Source organism: Rhea pennata, chromosome 1 (genome assembly GCF_028389875.1).
Source record: "Rhea pennata isolate bPtePen1 chromosome 1, bPtePen1.pri, whole genome shotgun sequence".
NCBI lineage: Eukaryota > Metazoa > Chordata > Aves > Rheiformes > Rheidae > Rhea > Rhea pennata.
The window spans coordinates 12,404,787-12,431,264 of NC_084663.1; the positions used below are offsets into that span (position 1 = coordinate 12,404,787).

The window sequence follows — 26,478 nt, forward strand, 5'->3', positions numbered from 1 at the left end:
GGTTTGTTTCTTTAGTAAGTTTTCATGCTCAGTGTTTCAAAGATGCCTAATTGAAATACCATTTTTTCAGATGTCTCTGTGAAAATGCCTACAAAGAGGAAGACAATGTGACAGTAACTACTCTAAGGACAATGCGAAAAGGTTCTTAATGCTAGTGTGTAAAGCATACATTGCCACCCACCACTTTTTCTTCTTTAGACATATTAGCACAACCCCAACTTTTATCCTCTAGCAATGTATTTGTCAGTATTGTATAATATAATTTAGTAGAAAATGTGAAATGATATATATTTAATATGCTCCAGTAGAAGTCTGAGTATTTCCCTTTTATTTTTCCTTTCTCTTTTATTTAGCATATAAAAAGTTGCTTTATACTGTTATGTATATTTTAGCTTTTCAGATAACATACTATAAGCAACAGCCTAAGAACAGATTTATACAATACTGCTCTGTTTTTAAGCTCCCATGACTGCTAGACCTAGCAAAAATATTTACCAATATAAAATTAAAATAGTACAGAGAAGAATTGGTCCAAGTTGCGTTGGTTCAGCTCAGAAGAGAGACTAGGGATCAACAAGATCAAGAATATCTACATCATTTAATACATCAGGGAAACATGCAAACATGACTCAAAAATGATTTGCCCCATGATACCAGCCACAGTGAAATACAAAAGCTGCCTTGCACATACATATTTTACCTGTTATCACAGCCACAGCACGAGAAAGAAGAGTGCTCCAGAGAACTAAAAATGTATTGCCTTTCCAGCTGCTGCACCAACTCAGGAAAAGTGACCGCAAGTCCTCTGAACCAGGCTCAGCTGGAAGTGATAAGCATCAACTACACGAAGCCTACTGAGGCAGTGTTTGCTCCCACTCTGTCTATTATCTACAGCTGGGTGGGACATCTTTCTACTTACTCTCTGAAGGACTAGAGAAATACAGAAAATTCATTTTAGGAAAGTATTCACTTTTTTATCTAACTTTTTTTACCAGTTAGAAATAGGAAGATAATTATCATAACATGACCTGCCAGCTCTCTGCGCATCATTCACAATTTCTCCATGAGCCCTAGCCTGTTGATATTAGGAACCAATCCATTTGATATCAGCCTCATTTCAACATCAAATGTAATAAAGACAGTAAATAACTGCCTTTAAATTAAAGACAAAAGAGAAAATAAAACACAAGAGAAACTACTGCAGTTCTCTGAGGAAAGCATATGGTACTAAACCAAAGAAAAACAGAATTGTCATTCAGTCAGGTATACATACCTATGAATTCTCATGCTTCTGTCCCAGGCTAGTGCATAGGAAGATGAAGAATTATGAATAAGTTTTAATTGTGAAAAGCACAACAGTATGTGTTTTAAGGCAAGTGTAAAAAATGCACACAATTCGGTTCCCATGTTTTGAGGAATTTTTGGAGGAAAAATAAATCTAACTCCATGCTCCTAATAAATACAAAGAAGCTAATTATTTACAGTTGGCAGGACAGTGTGAGCCATATAATGGAAATCTGTGGTTGTTCTAGCTATGGAGTTAGAACTAGGCCATACAAAGTAAAATAATGGATAGTAAGAGATGTTTCACAGTGTCTGGCCCAAAACATTTTGCATGTAAGTCACTTCCATCACAATGTGCTGGGAGAACTGTCGATCTGAATACTCTCACAATTGTCTGCATAAGTAGCTCAGGTGGAACCGACAGTGCAATACCGGCTTAAAAACAGCCCACATAAGAAGGAAATAAGCCCCTGCAGTTACAAAACAGCTATATTAGAAGAGGGTTAGCTGTTTCCATAGAAATGGAATGGAAATATAGATCCAATCCCTTTATATCAGAGCTCTGAACAAAGGAGGAAAAAACAAACTGTTTGTAAACGTGCCATGTCAAAAAGAAATTCTTGGTACAAGTACAGACTTACAATGCTAATGTAACTAATGCTTAGAATATAAAGCTAGGCAAAATGTAGGCCCCAGTATCTCTGTTCTGCTTTGCTCGTTCCTGCTGTAGCAGCAAGAAGATGGGCAGAAGGCAATTATGGATCATCACTTTTCTTGATATGTCACTCCCTGCCCTTATGCAGAATGGAGAATTAACAGTGTCCCGGCTAGGCTCATTGGTGTCACAGGGAAGACTCCAGTACATCTCTTGTCCTTGAAATTTCATTCCCCATAGAAATAGCAAGAGGATAAAATGCCAGTAGATGGCACTCAAGAATACCCAGCACCATTCCAACTCTTGCTGCTCCGAGTGTAGAAGTACCCCCCTTCTAGGGATTCAAAGATCACAACTGCCACAGTGGCTGAGTTGGAAATGTCTTAGGAGCCAAGATTACCAGGAGAAGATGATAAGAATAGAACTAGGTTGCCCTAAATACTCTCAAATACAAGTATCTGTAGGATCTGGGCAATGACATTCCCTTTGCAAGTATAGAGTGTTGCCAGTTATGCCTGCAGTCTAGCAAGTCCTCCCTTAATGCACTGCAGCATTTAAAGTGTTATTAGCAGCATCCCTGAACACAGCCATACTTCTCTCAGGTTGGGTTTTAAACGGTGAAATTAGGATTGCTGGGTACCCAAGGCTACAGCAAGCAGCTTGAGCGGAAAGCTGAAAGAAAAATCAAAGAGTGGGTTAAGGAAATAAGCAGCAAAATGTGAGTGCAGGAAATGATAGAAATGTAATTACTGCAAGGGAGACTGAAGATGGTTCTCAGTAGCTGAGAAATGATAACACAGTGAGAGTCTGCGCACCAGCACTGTTCAGCCTTTAAAGAGAGATCCACAGCTCTACTTTTAAATCTATTTCACATACAATGAAAATCATTTAGCAGACATTTTGCTTTTGCATTTAATCCTGGTCTCAGGTTGGTCATTAACTTGGGAGAGTGTTGATGACTCCCTCATTCCCAAGAATTTCCCATTTGTTTTCAGTAATACTGCTTGCAGCATCCCTCTGAGAAACGCCTTACCATTCACACAGAGTAAGCAAACACATGCATGTGTGACATTTTCTGAAAACCCCTTGCAGCAGTGAAAAGTGGACACTCCTCCACATGTCCTTATTTCTAAACATTAACTTGGACAGTTTAGTAAAGTTTATCAGTAAAGTTTAAAGAATTTTACATGATAAGAGGAGAAAGGGAAAAGGAATAAAAGCAGAAAGAGTAAAATGTAGCTGATATAACTTAACAATAATTCCTGTTAACTTGGGAGAGTGTTGATGACTCCCTCATTCCCAGGAACTTCCCATTTTATTCAGTAATGCTGGAAACTAATATAAACACCTGCCTCTTACCTAGCAGCTAGCACATTTTTTGCCTCATATGAGGCAAAAAAAGATTCAATTCTTTTTTTCTGCCCACAGAGCTTTGAACATGCAGTATGTTGTCCATGTTAACGCTCTAAGCGCAAGGCTATTGGAAATTCTCAGTCCTTAAAACTGTTCCACTTTGTAGTCATTGGACAGCAACAAAAAGAGATGCTAGCAATATATACGTATATATAGAATATACATATTTATATAATGATATATACATTACAAACACAAAGATAATCAATTCCTTCTGAGAAGTACTATTTAATGTAAGTAGCACAATACTGAACATGTGCTCTCTACCCAATGCTAGTGCCCGAAACAGTGGGTAAAAATGCTGCTTCTCTCTTGAATAATATTTCTGTATTCTTTGCAAAATAGAAAAATTGCAACCTGAGATATTGAGAAAATGTATGTACAGTGTAATCAGACTGGAAAGAGAACTGATCCTAAGTTTTCACATAGTGAATGAAGACTAACCATTAGGTTTTTGGAAAACATACATACAAAATATAACTTGTGGCGATAAACATTCTGCCTTACAATTTTGACAGGATATGTGACATAAGAATGTCATAATAAATGTCATATTCAGTTTGAAGACGTTTGTGCATCTCTTTTTGGGTTTCTAATTCTTCCTATGCACCATGTAGTCATCTAATTATGAACTTCTAATTTATACGTCTCTAGGTGCATAACTCTGAGCTTCCTGTGACTTCTAAAACTTGGCTCTTACAACGCAATAACCATACAAGGCCCAAATCCTTTTGGAGCTCTGTATCTGAAATAAGTACACCATATCTTTCTAAAAAGACTACCAATCATTCCAGTCTGGTACCAAACATTCAATTCTCTTTGCCAGCAGCTTTTTAGAAGTCAAGCTGATTCCTTATAATACAACTGGGAACTCTGGACCCTACCAAAGTTTATTCTTGTTTTAAAATTTTTGCCATAGCCATTTCATCTGCTATCTACAGGACCTGGATTTGTTACAATACTTTACAATGTATCTGGATTTGATTTCAAGTTTTTTGTTTCTTCCAGGGAAAATCTCTATTTTCATAAAAGCCTGGTGCCCAAATCAGAATTTAGATAAAAAATAGCTGATCCTGGTAGATGCTCTACAGAAATGTAGCACTTGGAACCTTGCCCATAGTACAGCAGAGTTTTATGGGTATTAAGAAGAGTGGAATTTATATTTATGGAGAATTACATATTGGCTTCTCACAGCTACCAATGTCATTCACATTAATTTTAAGATTCAGGGTTCTCACTTGAACAAGGAGACAAGTGTATATCCATACTTCACCCACATATACCTAACTATGCAGGAATATGGCTCAATAATAAAGTAATAGTGTCTAGTAGGTTTAATACTTAAAGCATTTTACAAACAACTCTTAATGAAACCTGCCTACACTACTGTTGTTCCAGTTTTCACAAAGGGCAGATGGATTATGTGATTTTGCAGCCCTATTCCCTCATTGCCCACCTCCAAACAGACATGGGGACTCAGGAACTCCTGGATCCTATGTTATGCTCCTGCTCACTAGCTAGGCCAAGCACCTTCAGCTACCTGAATGCAGCCCCCATACATGAACATGAAAACCATCTAAGATCTATTCAATACAAATATTTGAAATTGTGTTACACTTTCGGAGCCTCCTATTTAAAAACATAATATACATGCAACAAAAAAAATCTTTCTAGTCTTTTGAGCTTCCTGTTTGAGATCTATTGAGTGGAGGAAGATAGATTTCGCTCAGTTGGTTAGAGCATGGTGCTGCTAATGCCAAGCTTGTGGGTTCAGTCCCTGTATGGGCTATGCTGAGGGTTGGACTAGATGATCTCCAGAGGTCCTTTCCAACCTTACCATTCTATGATTCTATGATCTCACCTCTCTGAATACCAGATATTAAGAAGTGACTTAAAATCCTGTAGCCAGACAATTCTACTCACTTGTTATTTTTTGCCAGCTTTGTTGTTATTCTCAGGCCCTCCTGAATTGCTCAAGAGGAGCCTGAACACGGTGGACTTGGCTGAAACAGAATTTATATTTTGTTAGCTTGGTAAATAAGAAAGTATCAGACACAAAAATAAATTTAACATCTATTAATTTGAACACAAACAAGGAATGCCTGACACCTTGCAGAATTGTTCCTGCATCTTATGTTATCCAGTACTTACGAGAAGACAGGAAGCACGAAGCAAGGAAAACAGACCTACTCCCTAATAACACTATCAAATATTAATCTGCATCTCTTACAGTCATCTAAATATTCTGTTCCATTAAAAACGTGCACCGTATGTCATAGTATGTACTTGATCATGTTTACATGTACACCTCTGTTAATAGATCTGGGAACTAATCTGAAATGATTAAGTATTATGCTAACTTGTATTTGAACATAATAGTAATCATTCTTTCAAGATAATAATTACATTGCTATTTCCTCACTTCTGTGTATATAAATAATGGAAGTACTGCCTTTCAGAAATAGGATGATTTCTGAATCACTATCAAAAGTTTTCAGTTTTTCAGCTATATTAATATTTCTAAGTTGGAAAAAAGTCAAACATGACTATTATTTAAAGTCAGTTTTAAAATAACGCTCTGCCCAAATCAGGGCTTAGCTAGACTTATATTTATTTTTTCCAACAAGGGATTCTTAAAGTGTCAGGAATGCTAAGGCCAATGAATCTGATAAAATACACTATTAACAGAGAAGAACCAAAAAGGATTAGAACATGGAAAGAATCAGGGAAATTTACATTTTCTGTGACTTTTCTCTTATGTCTCCAACTAAACATTGTCCAAAATAGACAGCAGTGCATTTTAATTTCAATGTATTCTTCCACAAACTATTTTTGTGTCATATTACATAATTATGTCTTGTTTGAGAACAATATTGCATTTAAAAGACAATAGACGAGCTGTGACATAACACAGAACAGCATTCTATCCAACTTTTCTGACAGTATGCCCTATGGATTCAGAACTATTTGATGTGTTTAAGTTTATACATTTGAGCATCGGATTTTCACTACTGTCCTACTAATAAAATGGAATAGTGGATTTACTTGTAAATTGGCAAGGTAAGGCTAATGTAAGAAGAATAACACTAAGAAATGTAAACATAGTATTATTTTCGAGCCCATCTGAAGAAAATGAGGGAGAGCCTGAAAATAGCTTGTGGATTCTGTATATATAACACCTTTTAATTCATTCTGTACGCCTCAAGCATAATTCTAAATATTTTCCCAATTTGCTTCTTACAGGCCCTATCAACTCCATTTTCTATTCTAATGCACATAGGGCACTGATCTTAGAAACATCTGTAAGAACTTTGTACTTTTTTGAGTTATTATTTGTTGAAACTTAAAAGTATACATAAAAATGTATAAGTTCAGGATCTAAATCCATTAGTATTGTTTTTAAATTGTCATAAATCCCCAGTTTTGCAACAGGTTACAGCAACTGTTAATATTTCAAGAAAAAAATGTCCAAAAATTTAATGTGACATATGGAAACACAGTTGAAGAAATGCACTGAACTTCTAAAAAGAAGTAACTATATTTTGATTTTACAGAAAGATTAACCTGTTGATTAACTTGGAAGAAAAGTTAAAGTTAATATCTAATAACTGCAAAACATTTTTACTAAAAAGGGTTGATCAAATTAAATTCACCAACCTGAAAAACATTCATGATATATGGCTAAACTTCATTACTAATTTAGTCTGGTATTTCAAATACACAAATCCATTTTTTTTTATTTGTTGAACCAAATAAGGACACTTACGAAGACTGATCAACTCATATAACATTTGCATTTGTTATATTCTTTTCTAAATACAGTTGGATTATTTTCATTCTGTCTGTTCATGACAGCTGCAGGCACATTGCATGAGTATGAACAAACTGCAGCAGTGAGGAGCGTTTCTCAGTTCCTGGGTCTGACCACTTATCCAGCCTGTATCCTGCCTACCTGCAAGGGTAAAATTGTATGTGCACTCCATCTCTCCCTAGGTATTTTCATTCCTGTTAGAATAAAACTGAGCTGCGCCATCACAGATGGAGCTACAATGCCTTCCAATAGTCCCCAAAGTTTTGACTGTCGGGAGGTAAGTCTGCAGGGTACATAATATTTATCTTTTAGACTTAAAAGCATAGATAATTACAGGTCTCTGTGTTAAGTTGTCTAGGAGTATGGAATATAAAAAAATCCAAGATTCGAAAAGAGTTTACGGATCTGGATTGCAGCCAGACAGTACAGTGAATGAAGTAAGCATATGGAAGAAAAAGGGCTAGGATAAGGAGCAATTTTTCCTGTTAAGCTGTAGTCACAGCGTAACACCTGCCTACTATCATCCTCTGATTACTGGGGAAAGTTTAGTGCTGGCAGTAACAAATACTGTCAAATGCTGTGGTTTTGCAACAAGGAGTGAGCTCCTAAAAAATAAGCACTCGTAACAGTTAAAAAGGCTGTCTGAATCATTGCTTCTAGAACCTTAAAATAAGTGTCTGTGATTTAGAATTCTAAAAAGTAAGGGGTTTCATTCTTTCTCTGATGATGGTCAAAATTCATAAGCTGCTTTCTGTTTCTCCAGCAATTACCCTGAAAAATCACCCACTTTTGAAATGACAAACTAATCTTATCGTTACTCAAAGATAACCCATAAAAGTTCAAAATAAATCATTAATAACAGAAATATAAGTTTAATTTTGAACAGTCTCCCCCCAGGATTAAAATGAATCTCTTACCACAGAATCTTAACAGAATTTATTTTGATACTTAATTATAACATGCATGCTACACAAACGATTTAATTATCATATATTTATCATTTATGTGTCACATTGACACAAAGAAGGACTTTATTAGCTCTTTCTCTGGAATAGACTTCCTATCACAAAGTTTATGTATTTTTCTAAATGTTCAAAAACCAAACCAACCTTCAAAAAGTGCATTTTTTATCTATCAGTTTGATTACTGCTGTCAAGGAGACAAAGTGATTTCTCATGCTGTTTCAGTGACTGAGAATGTGTTCTTCAGAAAATCTATTCCAATGCTTTGCTTGCAGTGGATTTTACATCCTTTAAATAAATTAGTTAACTGCAGAAGATTCTAGTTTTAAGATGACTGTCTCTGAGAATTTGCAACAGTACAATCTAAAAGCAGTAATTTATAATATTTTTTCACATACAAAACGAATTTAAAATATAATCTAACTTTGTTTCTTTTGAGGACAATGCTAATATTGATGGACTTAAGTGCAAGGCCAGGCAGCCCAGGCCTGCTTTAGAAAGACCAATACATACACAAAATCTGTAATTTGAAAACTCTAGATTGTTTATTTTCTGAGAGAATAGCATCCTGAGATTACTGAATATCAAAGTAGTAGGAGAGATAGCAGGAAAACACTGAAGTATTTGAGAAAATAGTATTGTCAATTGAGCAGGTCACATTTTTTCGTATTATCAGTAGTGCTGGGAAACAGCTGCCAATGCAGCACTCATTTTTTTGAGCATAAGCAGTGAGGGCAGAAGATTTTTTTCCACTGGCTTGTAAAAACACATACATAAGAATTCAGTCAGACATATCAAATACAGCAGTATGCCAGGCCACTAAAAATTTGATTTCACCTAACTAAAACCTCCTGGAATGAGGTCGACAAATAATTTGTTAATGGTTTATCTGTATAGGATGATGCATGTTTAGTTTATTTTTAGCACTCATTTTCAAAATGTACTCCACAGGACGAAAGCCTATCAAATGAATAATGTGCAACCCTCTTCTGTCACTAGGTGAGATCAATTCCAAGCTGAGACCAGCTGAACTAATACCAGTTGCACCCACTGACTACTCTAGGATTGTCAATATTTAACCCAGTTAATACATTATTAATTCATTCAGAGCTCATAGGTCTGGAAATCAAGAAGGATATTAATCTGGGTTTGGAATAATATGTTAATGGTGTCATTTAATTTTTAAATTGAATTGCACATTAACAGCCTAACTTTCAGGTCAAGAGGTGCTCACAAGTCAATTTAATACAGAAGTCAATGGAACAACTGGTATGAAGTACTACTCAATGTAATGCTTGCAGAACTGGTTTCCCCATTCACAACAATACTGGTTTTGTACAAGTTAGTGGCAAAGATGATGTTGTTCAATGAACAGAGTTATGGAACAAGGCTCCAAAGATTTAGGTCATGTTGACTCTGCTCCTAACAGAATTGCATAGAATCACTGAGTTGCTGAGCTAGAAGGGACGTCTGGAGATCCTCTAGCCCAACCCCTCTACCCAGGGCAAGGTCACCCAGAACAGAAAGCTCAGGTCCATGTCCAGTCAGGTTCTGAGTATCTCCAAGGATGGAGACTCCACAGCCTCTCTAGGAAATCTGTTCCTGTGTTCAACCATCCTCAGCTATATGCTCAGAAAATGATCCTAGAGCTACAAGAGCCTGCCTCATTTTGCCATATTATTATTATTACGTCTGCTTAGACTAAAAAGCAGGTCCACCAGGGCTCAGGCCATCTCTTATGATGCACTTGCATAGCACAAAGGTCAAGAAGTTCTATGAGTAACACAACTAGTAGTATGTGCCTGGAAGATTATTTGAATCAAGGCTGAAGTGAAAATAATAAATTGTATGTATCCCAAATAATACATCACAATGTTTCGGGGATGTCATCTGATTCTTTTAAAAGTTCTTTCTGATGGCAATAGTTTACCATTGTACTCTCCAATTATTAAAAAACTCATTTCAAAATTTCAACACATAGCATTAGCCTCTTTTATTTACCCAATAGTACATTCATGCTTATTCCGCTACTTCATTATTAACTTTGGGATGAAAATCAACGGAGTATGGGACAGATCGATACACATCATGTATCAGCAGTAGCAATGTGGGCTGGAAGTACCAATTCATAAATCAAGATATTAACTGAAAGAGACAAAAAAAGTGTTACTTGTCAGATATAGGAATTAAGACCTTGGACACGACAGAAAAAAACAAGACTTACCAATAAAGAATCTTTATGAAAAGAAAACACTATCATGCCATGAAGGTTATTGAGAGCTCAAACACTGCTTAGGTAGGAAAAAAATAAAAACAAAATAACTCTCTTTTAATTAAATATTTCAGACTAAATAATCTGCAGGAAATTTCTATAATCTAATTGTTTATGCAATCTGTTTCTTTTCACGCATTTATAACCATGCAGTCAGTTAGTAAGAATCTTCTTCCCTTTGAATAGCAATAAAAAATTCAACACCTATTCCAGCCTAGCAAAGGTAATATTTCTTTCATTTCCGACTATAATATAACAAGGCAATGATAAAGTACAGTATCTTTTCCTCTCAGCATATGCAAATACATTTCCAAAGCCAATAGCAGTCATTTCACTTTTAAAATTTCTTCACCTATTTTTACTATTCTATGTATGTTCAAAAAACACATTCCTGAACTGAACACTAAGAATTCAGTTGCGCCTGTCTTGCTCCAGGTAATTCCTTAAATTCGATGCAACTGCTCATCTGAGAGTTTGTCCTGTGATAAGCAAAGGTTCTGTGAACTGACTCAAATATTCCTGGAGATTCTGGACTTAATCCACAATTTAGAGGTAAAAATCTTCATAGCAGTTCCTCATTGGACTTAGATCATTATATAAGCTAAAGACCTAGCATTCATTTCTCTTAGAAGTCATCTGACAATGGGTCTTCAACATTTACTGACCTGGCCACAGTGCAGTATCATTCTTTGAGTTATTATTGACAGAAAGTGCCTGTGGAGAAACATTTTATTGAGTCAAATGTACAAGGGTAGCATGACTGAGCAAGAAACCACATTCTGAGAAGAAAGCCAAAGCTGCACAATAATGTAATTCAGCCTTCTTGAATGCACTTTTGTTTAATTTATCATCCCAGGTCCAAAGCAGAGCTCATCACATGGTTTGAAGCATGCATACACCAATTCTAAAACTACATAAACAAGATTGAATAAAGCCTCAGTGATGGCTTTTTTTGAGCATGAGATATGTATGGTTGTACAAATGTTTTTATGCCATGATCTGGAGCACCCTCCAGGGTGGAGGGCAGAGAGAAGGGGTTATCAGCCTCTAGGATTTTCCTGGTTTGGGGAGTATTTTTTATCTTTCTGGAATAAAATCCTGGTAATTTGAAAGCATTTTTGTTACTAACAAAAGTATGATGAGACTTTTACCTCATCATATAACCATCACTAAACAATATAACCAGCTTTTGGAAGCAATCTGAATGTTTTTTCCAGTTCTGGAAAGCATTACTAGCAGGGCATCTTAGAGCAGCTGGACACCGATCCTCAGTGTCCTCTGTCGTTCCTGCTCGGCTCAGCATCCCCAGTCCTTCCAGCTGCCACCGGGCAGCATAGTTCAGTAATTGCGTTGAATTTAAAAGCTCAGAAGAGCAAAGGAAATAAGACATAATTCCTCATCCAACTAAGTTCTCTCAAGCTCCAGGTCTACTACAATAAACAAGTTGGTTATTTGGTCAGTTCAGTACTTTGGCACTATTTCAAGCCCTGAGTGCTAAATTGACTGAGGTATAAATCTTTCCTACGTAGTTTGGCGCATGCTGATTCTATAAGCAGTGACAAGCATTGTGTGAGTTTGTGTGTGTGCTATTTTAAAGTCATCTGCTCTAAAATCATGCTTTAATATTCATGGGAACATATCTACAAGACCAAATCTTTTATAAATTTGTACGGTAATGTTTGTGGGGAAATGTGAGACTTTTAACTTCCGAAATATTTATTAACTTTTATGACAAAAAATTTATTGCAATCACATTAAGCACAAAATTTTGACATGGAAAAGTGATTCCTGTAAATGAGATGAGAGAGATATGAAAATAAAGTTTTGAATGGACATGCTGTCATAATTTTGTGTGGAACATGAACAATACATCCCTAGAATAATATGCTTTTATTTTATCTTTTATAAGTATATAAAAAAATCATCTTTCTTCCCAGGTATGCTCTGAGATCAACTGCAGTAGCACTGCTAGTTCATAAGAAATGTAAAATGAAACTTACTGTAGATATGGAAGAGGAAAGCCTGATTTCAATTTGATCCAAAGGAAATTAAAAAATAAATAACAAGGAAAAATAATTTAGAGATTTGGTATTTTGTAGTTTGTTAATCTAAGATATTATCATATAATAGAGATAAATAATTTTATAGATATTTTAATTATGAGATAAATCATTTAATACTAACTGTTATAATGGAAAATAAAGGTAATAGAAATTTAAATTCAGTAAAAGATACAACCTAAACAATGTTATTCAACGCAATAATATCCTAGTGCTATTCAGTTAGGCTTACTGGTTAGTATAGGGTAATTTAACCTATGCTAGTATACATAACAGTACCACTAGTTGCAGTAGTCACTACAAACACAGACAGTTATCATGACACTTCATTTGGTATTCCTCAAATCCCAGCCACCAGAGCACTGTCTGCTAGGAGAATTTCAGCAGCAGTAATTCACAGTATAAGCCTCACAATTTTTGTTCTTTTCGCCATAACAGATATTTATAGGCTTGCTATCTTTCTAGTCACAGGCCAACTATAAAGCATGATTTTCTGATAGGGTACTCTGTGCAGTTTTGTTTCTGTCTTCTTCTGCCTCCTTTTGTGGGTATTTACCAGAATGCAATTTCATCTGTATTTCTGGGGAAAGAAACCATCATTTGCTTCTATTAATGACTCTTACAAATTCATTTTGACAGCTTGTCTCCCAGACATTTGTGCCTGGGGAAGGTTTTGACCTCCAACAAGTTTTCCATACCTTACCTTAATCAACACCTGAGTAGCTAGAAAAAGTAGCATAGGAAGTACACAATATCAAGGTTTGTTAAGAACAGAATGAAAGGAAACAAGAAAATATCAAATTTAAAACAAACACTAATACAGGGGTGATCAGGAGAGAAAAACAAAATGTCTTCTGCAAGTTATTTTACATTCATCATAATTCAAGCTATTTAGGCTACCTCATCTCTTTAATCTGCCCCTCTCTTCCAATAGTTGCACTTATTTTTCAGTACAGGAATGGGTTACCAGATTTACTCTTTCTAAGAGCTATTGCCACAACAGAAATCCTCTAATGGGTTGAGAATGCTGAGTATTTTCCAATACTTTCTGTTTTAACCAGATACATGTTTTACAGTTTTGAAGTTGGCAATTAAAAGTTTAAAAAGTTATTTTAAAAAACAGATGGTCAAAACTATGGATGGTTTGGAATAAGATTTTATTTTAAAAATCCATCTTTGGCTTTGTAGTAAAATAAAACAGATGTCTTCTTTATCGAAACATTCAGAATTTGGAGGACTAGGAAAAAGAGGTTTTAGATAAATATCTCAAGATTTAGCCTTTCTGAAGCAAAAGTTTTCAAAATCTGAAGCTAGAAAATTGGGAAAGACGATATTAATATGCTATTGTAAATAGCCTCATAAAAGACATGAGTGGTAGAACTAAATATTATACAAACTTTCAGACATTTGATTAAATTTGTAGCTACAAAGGTTAGGGCTTTACATTTTTTATACAAAGAAAGAAAGCACTTAGAAGCTTAAGAACTACATTTAAATCTCCCAGCAAAAGATCACTAAAGCAGATAAGAGGAAATGACTAAGAGGTGAATTCTGAATTTTCTCCCATCTGACTTTGAGACATTCTAGAACTCTGCTGGTTTGCAGGAATATTACCTATTATAATCTTTTCAGGCAACTAAGTGAATAAACAGATTTTTTTGTGAATTAGTCTTGGATTTAAACATCTGAATTCTGCCCAAGTAAGTAAAAAGTCCTGTGGTGGACCTTTTTACCTAGGCAGTGGACCTAGTTATAATGTCTAGAAGTCTTACCTAAGCATAAGGTTGTTGGGTAGTTGCCATGCTAAACAGAAAAACAGTGAGAGAGAAGAGCTCATTATGCCCATTTTAAAATGAAAAAATAAGACATGGAAACGTTATGTGGTTAGCACTCAGTTACAGAGAAAGTATGTGCCAAACAAAACTAACATTTTCTGAGTCCAAGTCTAATTTCATAAACACAACACTGCTACAAGATAACAGAACTTCATTCCTATCTAAGTAATAGTAGGTAGTGAATTTGCTTTCTTTTTCTTTTTTTCCTTTGGCACATGCAATGCATCTCTTCCTGCTTGAGGAAGTTCACTAATCCAAAAATGTAGAATATTGAAAACATAGGTAGAATTCAGTTACTTTTTACTGAACCCATGTTATTGTAGGAAGATTACCTTCTACTTAAAAAACACATCTATTTACTAAGGATCCAAGCTTCAGCTTAGTTATGTGCTCAACTTCACTGTCAGAGCAAAGCAACTTACAGGTTTCTGTATTTGCAGGCTCAGATTCTAATAAGTAACAAAAAGGTATTTGTGTTCTGTTTGGTGAATGTATTTTGTTACGCAGTGTTGTTGCTTTTATCCATATGAAATCCCCTGTGTTAGATACTCTTACATACACACTGAGGACTAGTCCATGCCCTCCTGGGGGCAGTCAGGTGCAAGAGGACATCTTTCTTTTTCCAGCGCTAGTAGTGCCCTCTCTTGCTAACATGGTTGTAACTCGCCGTAAAGCATACTTGCCAGTAGCTGTGGGAACTGTTACATCAGCTGTGTTGGAAGCATCAACCCAGACAGAGCCTCTTGCAGCAGATGCTGCCCTACAGGTCCCAGGCTGCAGGGAGTGCTTGGAGCCTCTCCAGAAGGCCTGGACTGATGGTCCACCCTCCTGCAAGAGGTGTGCTGTTGTTGACGATTTGTGTTGTCAAGTAAAAGAGTTGCGGGATGAAGTCAGTAGATTGTGAAACATGTGAGAAAGTGAGCAGGAGATAGACAGGGCATCCTCAGAGACCATGCTGCTCCTGGAGTCCCAATCCCCTGCAGCAGGGGAGTTGCTAGAGGACTCTGTGAAGAGTGAAATAGTACAGCACAGCACTGTCGAAGAAGGCTGGGAGCTACTTGCTTCTCAAACAGAAAGAAGAAAGGCCCCTAATCTTCCTGTAGACCTGGAGTTACAGTTGAAGAACAGGTTTAGTGCACTCCAGGATGAAGAGAACCCAGACCTGGCCTCAAGGGAAGCAACCGGGCTTCCCTGTGCCTTGCATGACCACTCAGAAGAAGCAACGAGTGGTTGTAGTGGGTGATTCCATGCAGAGGGGGGACAGAGGTGCCTATCTGTCGACCTGACCCCTCCTCTAGAGAGGTCTGCTGCCTGCTGGGGTTGAGGATACGAGATGTGTCTGAAAGGCTACTAAGGCTTGTCCACTCATCAGACTACTACCCTCTGCTGCTCTTTCACGTGGGTGCTAACGATACAGAGAGCAAACTAGAGACAATTAGGGAAGACTTCAAGGCCTTGGGCACGGTAGTCAAGGGTCTGGGAGCCCAGGTGGTCTTCTCATTGGTCCTGCCGATTATGGGAAGGCATGGGAGGAGGAGTAGGAAGATTTTCCAGATCAGCAGCTGGCTATGCTGCTGGTGTTGGCAACAGGGTTTTGGATTCTATGACCATGGAACATAGTTTGAAGATCGACAACTGGTGGGGAGAGATGGGATTCACCTCACCAAGTGGGGCACATTTGCCTTTGCAAACAGATTGGCCAGCCTAGTAAAGAGGGCTTTAAACTACGTAGGAAGGGGAAGCAGAGGTGTCATAGAGACAGGGTAGACAACAAAACACAAGTTGGGTTGGGGGACCTCCGACGGGTGCACACAGCTGGGGATGTGCATGTGGGACATGGCTATGGGGGACCACCGTACACCCTTCTTGCGAAACCTGCAGGCATGACCACCTCCTTGAAATGCCTGTGCACCAATGCACGCAGCATGGGGGGAACAAACAGGAGGAGCTGGAGATCTGTGCGCGATCGCAGGGCCGTGATCTCATTGCAGTCACAGAGACATGGTGGGATAGCTCACATGACTGGAATGTTGTCTTGGATGGCTCTGTGCTTTTTAGGAAAGACAGGCCAGGAAGGCGAGGTGGTGGAGTCACTCTTTATGTGAGAGAGCAACTGGAATGCATCGAGCTCTGCCTAGGGGTGGAGGAGGAGGAGGCAGTCAAGAGCTTATGGGTAAAGATAAAAGGGCAGGCTAACACAGGGGACACTGTTGTGGGTGTCTACTACAGGCCACCTGACCAGGAAGAGAAAGTTGATGAGGCCTTCTATAGACAGCTGGAGGTAGCCTCAAGATCACAGGCCCTGATTCTCATGGGGGGCTTCAACCACCCTGACATCTGCTGGAGAGACAACACAGCAAGGCACAAACAGTCCAGGAGGCTCCTGCAATGCATTGATGATAACTTCTTGTCACAAATGGTGGAGGAGCCTATGAGGAAGGGTGTCCTGCTGGGTCTAGTCCTTACCAACAGAGAGGGACTGGTTAGAGATGTGAAGGTTGGGGGCTGCCTTGGCTGCAGTGACCACGAGATGGTGGAGTTCAGGATCCTGCAGGAAAGAACTAAGGCAACAAGCAGGATTGCAACCCTGGACTTCAGGAGAGCAGACTTTGGGCTCTTCAGAGACCTGATTGGAGGAATCTCATGGGTTAAGGCCCTAGAGGCAAGGGGGGGTCCAGGAAAGCTAGCTAATACTCAAACATCACTTCCTCTAAGCTCAAGAGTGGTACATCCCTATGAGTAAGAAGTGCAGCATAAGGGGCAGGAGACCTGCTTGGGTGAGCAAAGAGCTCTTGGCCAATTCAGACAGAAGAAGAAAGTACACAGAATGTGGAAGAGGGGACAGGCTGTTTGGGGGAATTACAGGAATGCAGTCAGAGTATGTAGAGAGGTGGCGAGGAAGGCTAAGGCCCAGCTGGAATTGAGTCTGGCAAGGGATGTCAAGGACAACAGGAAGGGCTTCTTCCAATACATCGTCAGCAAGAGGAGGACTAGGGAAAATGTGGGCCCGCTACTGAATGGGGTGGGGGCCCTGGTGACAAGGGATACAGAGAAGGCAGAATTACTGAATGCCGCCTTTGCTTCAGTCTTCACTGCTAAGGGCAGCCCCCAGGAATCCCATAGCCTGGACATGAGGAAGAAAGTCTGGAGAAGGGAAGACTCCCTTGGTTGAGGAGGATAGGATTAGAGACCTGCTGGGCAGGCTAGACATCCACAAATCCACGGCCCTGGATGGGATGCACCCACGGGTACTGAGGGAGCTGGCGGATGTTATTGCCAGGCCGCTCTCCATCATGGTCCTGGAGAACTGGAGAGGTACCTGAGGACTGGGAGAAAGCCAGTGTCACTCCAGTCCTCAAGAAGGGCAAGAAGGAGGACCCGGGCAACTATAGGCTGGTCAGTCTCACCTCCATCCCTGCAAAGGTGATGGAACAGCTCATTCTGGATGTCATCTCCAGGCCTATGGAGGAAAAGAAGGTGATCAGGAGTAGCCATCATGGATTCACCAAGAGGAAATCCTGCTTAACCAACCTGATAGCCTTCTGTGACGGAATGACTGGCTGGCTAGATGAGGGGAGAGCAGTGGACGTTGTGTCCCTTGACTTCAGCAAGGCTTTTGGCACTGTCTCCCATAACATCCTCCTAGAGAAGCTCAGGAAGTGTGGGTTAGACGAGTGGACAGTGAGGTGGATTGAGAAGTGGCTGGAAGGCAGAGCTCAGAGGGTCGTCATTGGTGGTGCAGAGTCTAGTTGGAGGCCTGTGGCTAGTGGCATCCCCCAGGGCTCAGGACTGGGTCCCATCCTGTTCAACTTTTTCATCAGTGACCTGGATGAGGGGAGAGAGTGCCTCCTCAGCAAGTTTGCAGATGCTACCAAGCTGGGAGGAGTGGCACAACCTGAGGGCTGTGCTGCCATTCAGAGACCTGGACAGGCTGGAGAGCTGGGCGGAGAAGAACCTCCTGAGGTCCAACAAGGCCAAGTGCAGAGTCCTGCACCTAGGGAGGAATAACCCCAGGCACCAGTACAAGCTGGGGGCTGACCTTCTGGAGAGCAGCTCTGCAGAGAAGGACCTGGGAGTGCTGGTGGATGACAAGTTGACCATGAGCGAGCAATGTGTCCTTGTGGCCAGGAAAGCCAATGGTCTCCTGGGGTGCATTAGGAAGAGTGTTGCCAGCAGGTGGAGGGAGGTGATCCTGCCCCTCTATTCAGCCCTGGGGAGGCCTCTTGAGTACTGTGTCCAGTTCTGGGCTCCCCACTACAAGAAAGACATGGAGCTGCTGGAGGGCTATGAAGATGACCCGAGGGCTGGAGCATCTGCCCTATGAGGAACGGCTGCGAGAGCTGGGCCTCTTCAGCCTGGAGAAGAGAAGACTGAGGGGGAATCTGATCAATGTGTACAAGTACCTGAAGGGAGAGTGTCAAGGGGACAAGGACAAACTCTTTTCAGTTGTCCCATGTGACAGGACAAGAGGCAATGGGCAGAAATGGAAGCACAGGAAGTTCCGCCTGACTGTGAGGGGGAATTTCTTCGCTGAGAGAGTGACGGAGCCCTGGCACAGGTTGCCCAGAGAGGTTGTGGAGTGTTCTTCTCTGGAGATATTCAAGGCCCGTCTGGATGCAACCCTATCTACCATGGTCTAGGTGACCCTGCTTGAGCAGGGGGGTTGGACTTGATGATCTCCAGAGGTCCCTTCCAGCCTTACTAATTCTATGATTCTGTGAATGTAGCTGCTACAAAGGACCATTGTATGTGGCTTAATTTCCTCACAATATATTTTAAAATAGAAGACTGAAGCAAACTACACATTCCCACAAGTGTAAGTCCTATCCTAAACTGTGACAGCACAAACCCTGTGAAGATAAAATAGCAAGACTTTATCCATATGCAGTCACCTTAAAAACATACCCTTATTATATGAGAATGCTGCAGAGAAATACACTGTCTCTTAATTTTAATATAATACCCTTGAATCTATCCTGACCTTAATAGATATGACCTGCCATTCCATTCAGCAACTCCCATTTGTCTGTAAGCCTGATGACTGTCATCATTTTATGGTATGAAGATCAACCAGCATGTAGGTCTGTTTTGTGAAGACTGCAGAGGCTTCCTCCATGTACCCACACACCTCTCTGCCAAGGATGGAGGTCCACCAAAGGGCTCTCTCAGAACACCTGTCTAGAAAGGCAAACACAACTGTATTAATACAACTGTAGCCAGTCCCACAATCTGGCACACTACCTCCACCAAGTCTACGCAAACCTTTTTTACTGTACCCACTTGTCAGTGTAAAAAATTAGATGATTACAGCTATCTAAAGCAGTTACAAATGAATATTTTATGTAGCTTGATTTGTTCACAGAATGTTTTATTTCAGAACTACTCTGAACTGCAGACTCTTTAAAATGGCAGTTTGTGCCACTGGCTTTTTAGTATGGCATTTAGCTGCTGTTAATGTCATCTTATTTAAGCTGATACCTGGACACTTAAAAAAAAAATCTGATCAATAAATTAGTAGAGACCCCTGTGAACCAAGAAATAAACCAGGATCCCCTTCCCTCACCTACTGGTAAGATTTCATATATTAATGACAATTCCTGATATATTTTCCAAAAGTTGTACTTTTGGCAAAAGTTCCACTGTTGTACATACATTCTGGTGAACACAAAGTTATTCAGCAACTGAATTTTCATTATTAGAAGCTCATAACTGTAACATCATACTAGCAGAATGACTACAAATTCTACATGAAGAAATCATAGAATTGGTAAGGTTGGAAAGGATCTCTGGAGATCATCTAGTCCAGCCCTCAAAACAAGTGGCCCATACAGGGATCGAACCCACGACCTTGGCATTATTAGCACCACACTCTAACAAACTGAGCTAAACCTATGTTGACAACTTCTTAAGAAGGCTTCAGTAGAGCAGAGGATTCAACAAAGGAATATGGAAACATTTTGGAAACTAAAGATGCTGTCTCATAATCCCCACTCTTAGCTGTTTGCTTCTTCCCTAGAGTCTTGAATTGAAAAGTAAGACAAAAAACAAAGTGAGGGCTACTGAGAGAAACAAATGTATTTACTCTCTTGCTCTCTTCCAAAGTGTCTTAGTCTCAGCCCATTCCTGTTCTGACTTTTGTAAGACCTGAGCACCCTCTCCTAGGGGCAGCAGGCTGCTCCTTTGGAAAAAGGCCTTTGGCAAAGCAGGCTTATACTGAATTCTCTGTCCCATCTGTGAAAATCTCTTAGCACCTTCACAGTCACAGAAACTTCCAGTTCTGCCCTCCCAACTACTTCATCTGTGAGTTCTTATGAATCTCTTATTTCCAGTGGTCTATGTTCTCTTTTTTAATTTCAATTTTATATAGAGCCCTAAATATGCAGTCCTTTCCACCAACAAGCAGGCTCAATGAAGACAACAAGTAGATATAATGTGCATGACACAGACTTTGAATTTTTAACTTTTTTCCCCTCTGCATATGCTTATTCCACTTGTGCCTACCTCTGAGTGTACCAGGATGTTAAACAAGTAATTCTGAGAGAACATGAATTAAAGAAGCCTGGTTTCTTACAGATTTATTCTGAGGCTGATAATTAGCTGTAACTGAAACTTTTGTCATTAAGACATTTATATGGTCTCTGATTCATAGGAATCAGTGTTTAATAAGAAGTAAGTTCATATTATAGCCTTTGGGACATTCACAGGATCTCTCAGCCCTATCCAGCTGCCTATTTTTATGAAAGAACTTAATTACATTTGAGATAGATCTGGTCAAAACTGCCCAACAGCTTCAAAAGTTATTGGGGAAGAGACACAGCCAAGAATGATCACATAAAGTACTGTTTCCATAGGAACCTAGACTGAAAACAGCAATACAATTTGTGAAAAATTGTATTGCAGTCATTTTAAGTGATTTTAAAAAAAAAATCTGATCAAGTTTTAATCTTATGCCTGTAACACATATTTCTCCCAGCTTCCCTCACTCTGCATGTAGTCTGCAGACCTCTGTTTTCCTACATTCTTGTTCTCCTTTACCTTGCAGAAACAAAAATTATGCTTCTCAAAGCAGGGAGGTTTCTTTGCATTTTGTTAAACTCTTCAGATGGAAACTCTTCTAAGGTAAGGTGAACTTCTCAGAAATATGGGCCAACTGCTGCACTCTACTGCTTGCACACATTAGGCATTGACAGAACAAATCAAGTGGAGGACCCACAGGGGTAATGGGTTAAAATATCACCTGCTAACCAAAATGCTTCTTAGTGTGTAGACAGAACGAAGGATGGAGGCTGGAAGTGCCAGTCTAGCAGTTAAGGTAAAGTGGGCTTTGAGGCCGAGGAGCAGATGGCAATCCGAGTGAGAGTGGGAAAAAAGTCTGACGGTTAACAGTAAGCAGATTTAATAATAAAAAAAAAAAAGTGTCACGCTGTCTTCATTATATTATCTTCAGTATTCATTGCCCTTCTCAGCTGTGATATTAGTTACTGTCTTTTGGGTCACAGTATCCTGCATTAAAAAATATGCCCATGTACAATACAGCTCAATGAACTGAACGGCGAGACCTCTGAGCGTGGTGCCGCTAGGACTTGTGTGCTCCTTCCTAACCTCCAGATCCTAAAAGTATCCAGCTGCCTGTTTGTCCTTGCCATAATTTGAAGTTTGCATGTCACTGGATCGTTCACTGTCATAAACGGAGCGACTGAACCGTCCACCAGCTCCGCAGCATCCTTTCTTCTCTTGCGCTCGGGCAGACTTACATTACCCCACTTCCCACACTTTTAACCGATGCCAGCGCCGCACGGCAGCATCCTCAGGACGCAGCAGGGCAGTCTGTGTGCAGCCGCCCTGCGCCGCCAGTCCTGCTGCGGGGGCGACGCAGCAGCCACCGCGCGCTACCCAGCCGGCGGGGCGCCCCGCGGGGTCCACAGAGGCCGCAGCCAGGCGTGCCGCGGCCGCGGCGGCGGCAGGGGGGGCGGCGCGGGGCCCCGCGGCGGCGGCGGCGGCCCCCGCCCGCGGCCCCGCGCCCCCTGCCGGCCGCGGGGAGCGGGCCCGCCGCGCCCCCGCGCCGCCCTGCCGGCCGCGGCGAGCCGGGCCGCGGCGAGCCGGGCCGCGGCGGCGGCGCGCACGCAGCCGCTCGCCGGGCGCCCGCCCTGCCCTGCCCGCCCCGGGCGGGCGGCTCCGCGCCTTCCCCCGGCCCTGGCTGCCCGCCTCTCTCCCTCTCGGCCTTCACTACCGGGTCAGGCGAGGAGGGAGGGCCGCGGCGGCGCCCGCCTCACTCCGGCGCGGACACCCCTCCTCCTCGCGGCCGCCCCTCCCTCCCTCCTTCCCTCCCTCCCCTCCCTCCGCCGCCAGTTTCTGTACAACTAGTACACGCACACGCAGAGGCAGGGTCCCGGCCGCTGCGGCTGCCATGGGTCTCGGCTAACGCGCCGGACGGGCAGGGCAGAGCCGCTCCCCGAGCCCCTCCGTCGCGGCGCGGGGGCCGCGGCCCGCGCTGCCACCCAGCCGGCCGGCGGCAGCCTGCCCCCGCCTGCGCTGCGCTGCGCTGCGCTGCCCTCCGCGCCGCGCCGCACCCCGGCCCGGCCCCCGGCGCGAGGAGCCCGGCGCGAGGGGGGCGGGTAGCAGAGACATAGGAAACAAATAGCGAGAGGGAGTCGGGCAGCGCATCCCCACGGCAATGTCCAAGGGCTTGAAGAAGAAAAGCCACTGGACGAGCCGAGTCCACGAGATTGTCATAGTGAGGAACCAGGAGGGGCAGCTGGGCTTCGAGCTCAAGGGGGGCGCCGAGAACGGGCAGTTCCCCTACCTGGGCGAGGTGAAGCCCGGCAAGGTGGCCTATGAGGGCGGCAGCAAGTTAGTGCCGGAGGAGCTCCTGCTGGAGGTGAACGAGACCCCCGTGGCCGGGCTCACCATCCGGGATGTGCTGGCCGTGATCAAGCACTGCAAGGACCCCATCCGGCTCAAGTGTGTCAAGCAAGGTAAGGAGGGGACGGCGCCCCCGCCGCGGGCCCTGCGGCCGCGCCGCGCCGCGCCGGGCCGGCGGGGCGAGCTGGCGGGCGGCGGCGGCCAGCGGGTCGCGGAAGCTGGGGGAGCAACTTTGTTGCTGCAGTTTGCGTCCTCCCCTCAGCCCGCCGCCCCGGAGCGCGCCGCGGCGAGGGTGGCAGCGGCACATCACAGCGGGTGCAGACGGGCGAATTAAATGTGCGTCAGTGACAGCGCTCCGCGCTGGCCTCGCAGCGCGCCGGCGAGGGGGCGGACTTGGGGGGCCGCGGCGGGCCGGCAGCGCCCCGGGCCGAGCTCCCTCCTCGGCCGGGGCGGCCGGCGCTGCCGGGGGGCGGCCCCGCGCCTCGGCGGCCTGGGCCGGGCCGCCCTCGGGGGCCGTTGGGGCGCGGCCGTTGGGACGCGGCCGTTGGGGCGCGAGGCCGGCCCGGGCCGCCGCTCGCGTCCCGCCGGCGGCGGGGCGGCTGCGGCCGGAGTGCCGCTGGCGCCCGGGCCGGTCAGCGGCTCCCCGGCGAGAGCCGTCACCTGATCGGGGGCGTGGGGGTTTCGCAGAGCAGCGAGAGGCAGGGAGAAACTTTCAGGGGGGAACCGGCTGCTTCTGCCTCTACTCCGTTTCTCTTATTTGTTTGGAAAGTGCTTTAATAAGTTAATAGGTTTCTAGAAATGTGAATCGGAAGGAGATGCCATAGATTCTGTTCAACTGCTTCTTTCTCTTTAAACTGAGTTGGGGTGAGTGTAAGCCAATGCTGGTTTCTGCTATCACAGCTGCATGTTTGAAGCGCAGAAGCTGCAGGCTCCTCGGGGAGCCACGTTTATAGGGGATCCTCAGGCATGCACGGTGCAGTGGCTCGGTACGGTGCTGAAGTGGGGAGTTCGGCCATTCGGTAAGCTCAGCCACTGGAGTCTGGGGAGTTCTCTGCTGGGAAGATTCCTGATGCCATGCATCAGAGATGTTTGTACTCTAGCTATAGCTAGTAGGCTTTGCCCAGAGGACATGAATTCCTTAAACATTTAATATAATTCGTATTTTAACATCCTCGTTTTAATTGGTGGTTTGTTGTTTAAAATGACATTTGGCTTTACTTCTGGATGCTTGAAAGAGATGCTAATCATCAGTTCATGCAACCTGGCAGAACCAGGAGAAAGAATCTGACTTTCATTCACGTCTCGAGAATATACTTTATCATATATTCAGTTAGCTACATAAGGTCAAATCTCTAGATGAAGATATGATCTAGGAGTTTTCCATTTATACTTTGGGGTAAGTTGTGTAATAGGTTGTAGATCATATCTTGATAGTTAGAAAATGAAAAGAGACGCAATAGTTTATGTGATAAGTAAAGATCAGAAGGGACTATAATGTTTTCTGTCTTGCAATATGGTGTCATTTGTGGGCATCTGAACTCCAGGAAAACTGCTCTGTGCCAGTGCTCTTACTGTAACTGTATTCAAAAGAAGCAGCAGTGAAAGTGTCAGGAAGACAAGGGTACATTGTTTGATAAGTTATTTAAATTCTGATTTTTTTCTTTGCAGAAATGCTTTATAGATACTTCTTTACGCTAATGTCAATTTTAGGTTACTTTCATTTAATACATGAAACAGTCTCTATCCCACTTCTTCACTGTTTTCCAAGTATTTCTTTTTAAGTCAAAGCAATCACTAGTGATTCATTATGTGTGCACCCTTAATAAAGATATCTGTCATACGTGAATTAAGAACATTAGTCAGGCTTTTAGTCCATGGATTACTGTAACTTTCTTGAATGAGACATAAAGGATGAATTCTAAATTCCGAATAGATTGTATTAGGAGTTTTACCTCAATGTGTTAATACACTACACTTTTGATGCGAGTCCTCAAAGCGCTGGCCAGATAACTGGGTGCTTGGAAATTGCAGTTCTGCGTGGATTCTTGGACTGAGAGAGACTTCCTGGTTGGAATGATCTTTTTTATGCTCTAGCATCCTTTAGTTTGCCAAAGGGAGAGGCCTGTTGGATCCAGCTTCCTATTTTAAAAAAGGTCAAAGTTGCGTATATTTTTTACCTGACTCCTCCTTCAGTGCAATTCAGTCTAATCTCTGCACTCCTTAACTGAAAGGCACAGACATCAGACATCAATATTACTCACAGTAAAAAATTACTATTGCCCGGCAGTACTTTACAGCAGTGTGTAGGAGAGAAGAAGCTGGGAAATAAAATCATTTTATGTTTTTATAACTTTGTTCTCTTTTTAATTATAAAACACCTTTAGTGTGCTGGAACAAGGTTAATGAGACCATTTTCATTGTTTCCGCATAATTTATCAGTGATAACTCTGTAAATTAAAATAGCATGACCTTGAGACCATGTGACGGTAGCTGCTTCTTCAGTGCTGCCTAGGAATAAAGTCACAAGGAGAAATGTGGAGGTAGAACATTACTATTTATAATGTGATGCTTAGGAGACTTAGCGTATTTCTCTTGTTTGAAAGTTTTGATAACTCAGCAGTGAAAATGCACAGTTAGATAAAATCAGGGAATGGCTAATTCAGTTCACAGGAATTAACTTATCTGTTTTGAATTACAGAAAAGAAAGGTACTTTCATGATTTTTTTTGATTATTTGTGTTTGATTAAACTCATCCCATTTTGAAATATCGAAATAGTTTTATCCCATGATCAAGTGAAATATTTTTTTAAAAACAAGTCCAATGGAGTGTTGCTGTTTTATGTGAGCTGAACATTTTGAGATAAAAATATTAACTTAGAAAAATAAGCATATAAAGTGAGAGCTGTTGTATGTCATCGGGGGAATAAACATCATGAGAAACTAATTAGCAGTTTCAGAATATGATCCTACCTTGAACTCTCATAAGTATGACACCTAGTAAGTAAGGATTTTAATACATGAAATTATTCCCTGGCTTTGCATAGGGAGAAAAGATTATAAGAACCATTATTATTATTATTTTTCAATTCTAACTGTAAGAGTTCACAGAGAAATATTCTTTGGAAACTATTTTTTTCTGAGGTTTCTTTTTCTTTCTTTCTTTTTTTTTTTTTTAATTTCTTTTCTGCCAAATGTTTATTGTGCTGCTATTGGCAGACTCACAGAGATTCTCTTAAAACATATTGGGTGAAATTTTGGCCCAGATGAAGTCAGTCACAAAGCTGTCCTTGATATCAAATAAAGATGATTTAGGATTTCATCTGT

The 26,478-nt window shown here is 41.7% G+C and overlaps 1 protein-coding gene across 7 annotated transcripts in view; it reads left to right on the forward strand.

The window, feature by feature from the left end:
* The first annotated feature begins 22,883 nt into the window (after window positions 1-22,883).
* MAGI2 (membrane associated guanylate kinase, WW and PDZ domain containing 2) overlaps window positions 22,884-26,478 on the forward strand; it is a 749,564-nt gene continuing 745,969 nt past the window's right edge. For all 7 annotated transcript variants that reach the window (XM_062581410.1, XM_062581437.1, XM_062581429.1 and 4 more), the window contains exon 1: window positions 22,884-23,267. In XM_062581410.1, the coding sequence (XP_062437394.1) occupies window positions 22,967-23,267 (301 nt within the window). In that variant the 5' untranslated portion in view covers window positions 22,884-22,966. The remainder of the gene's footprint in view (window positions 23,268-26,478) is intronic.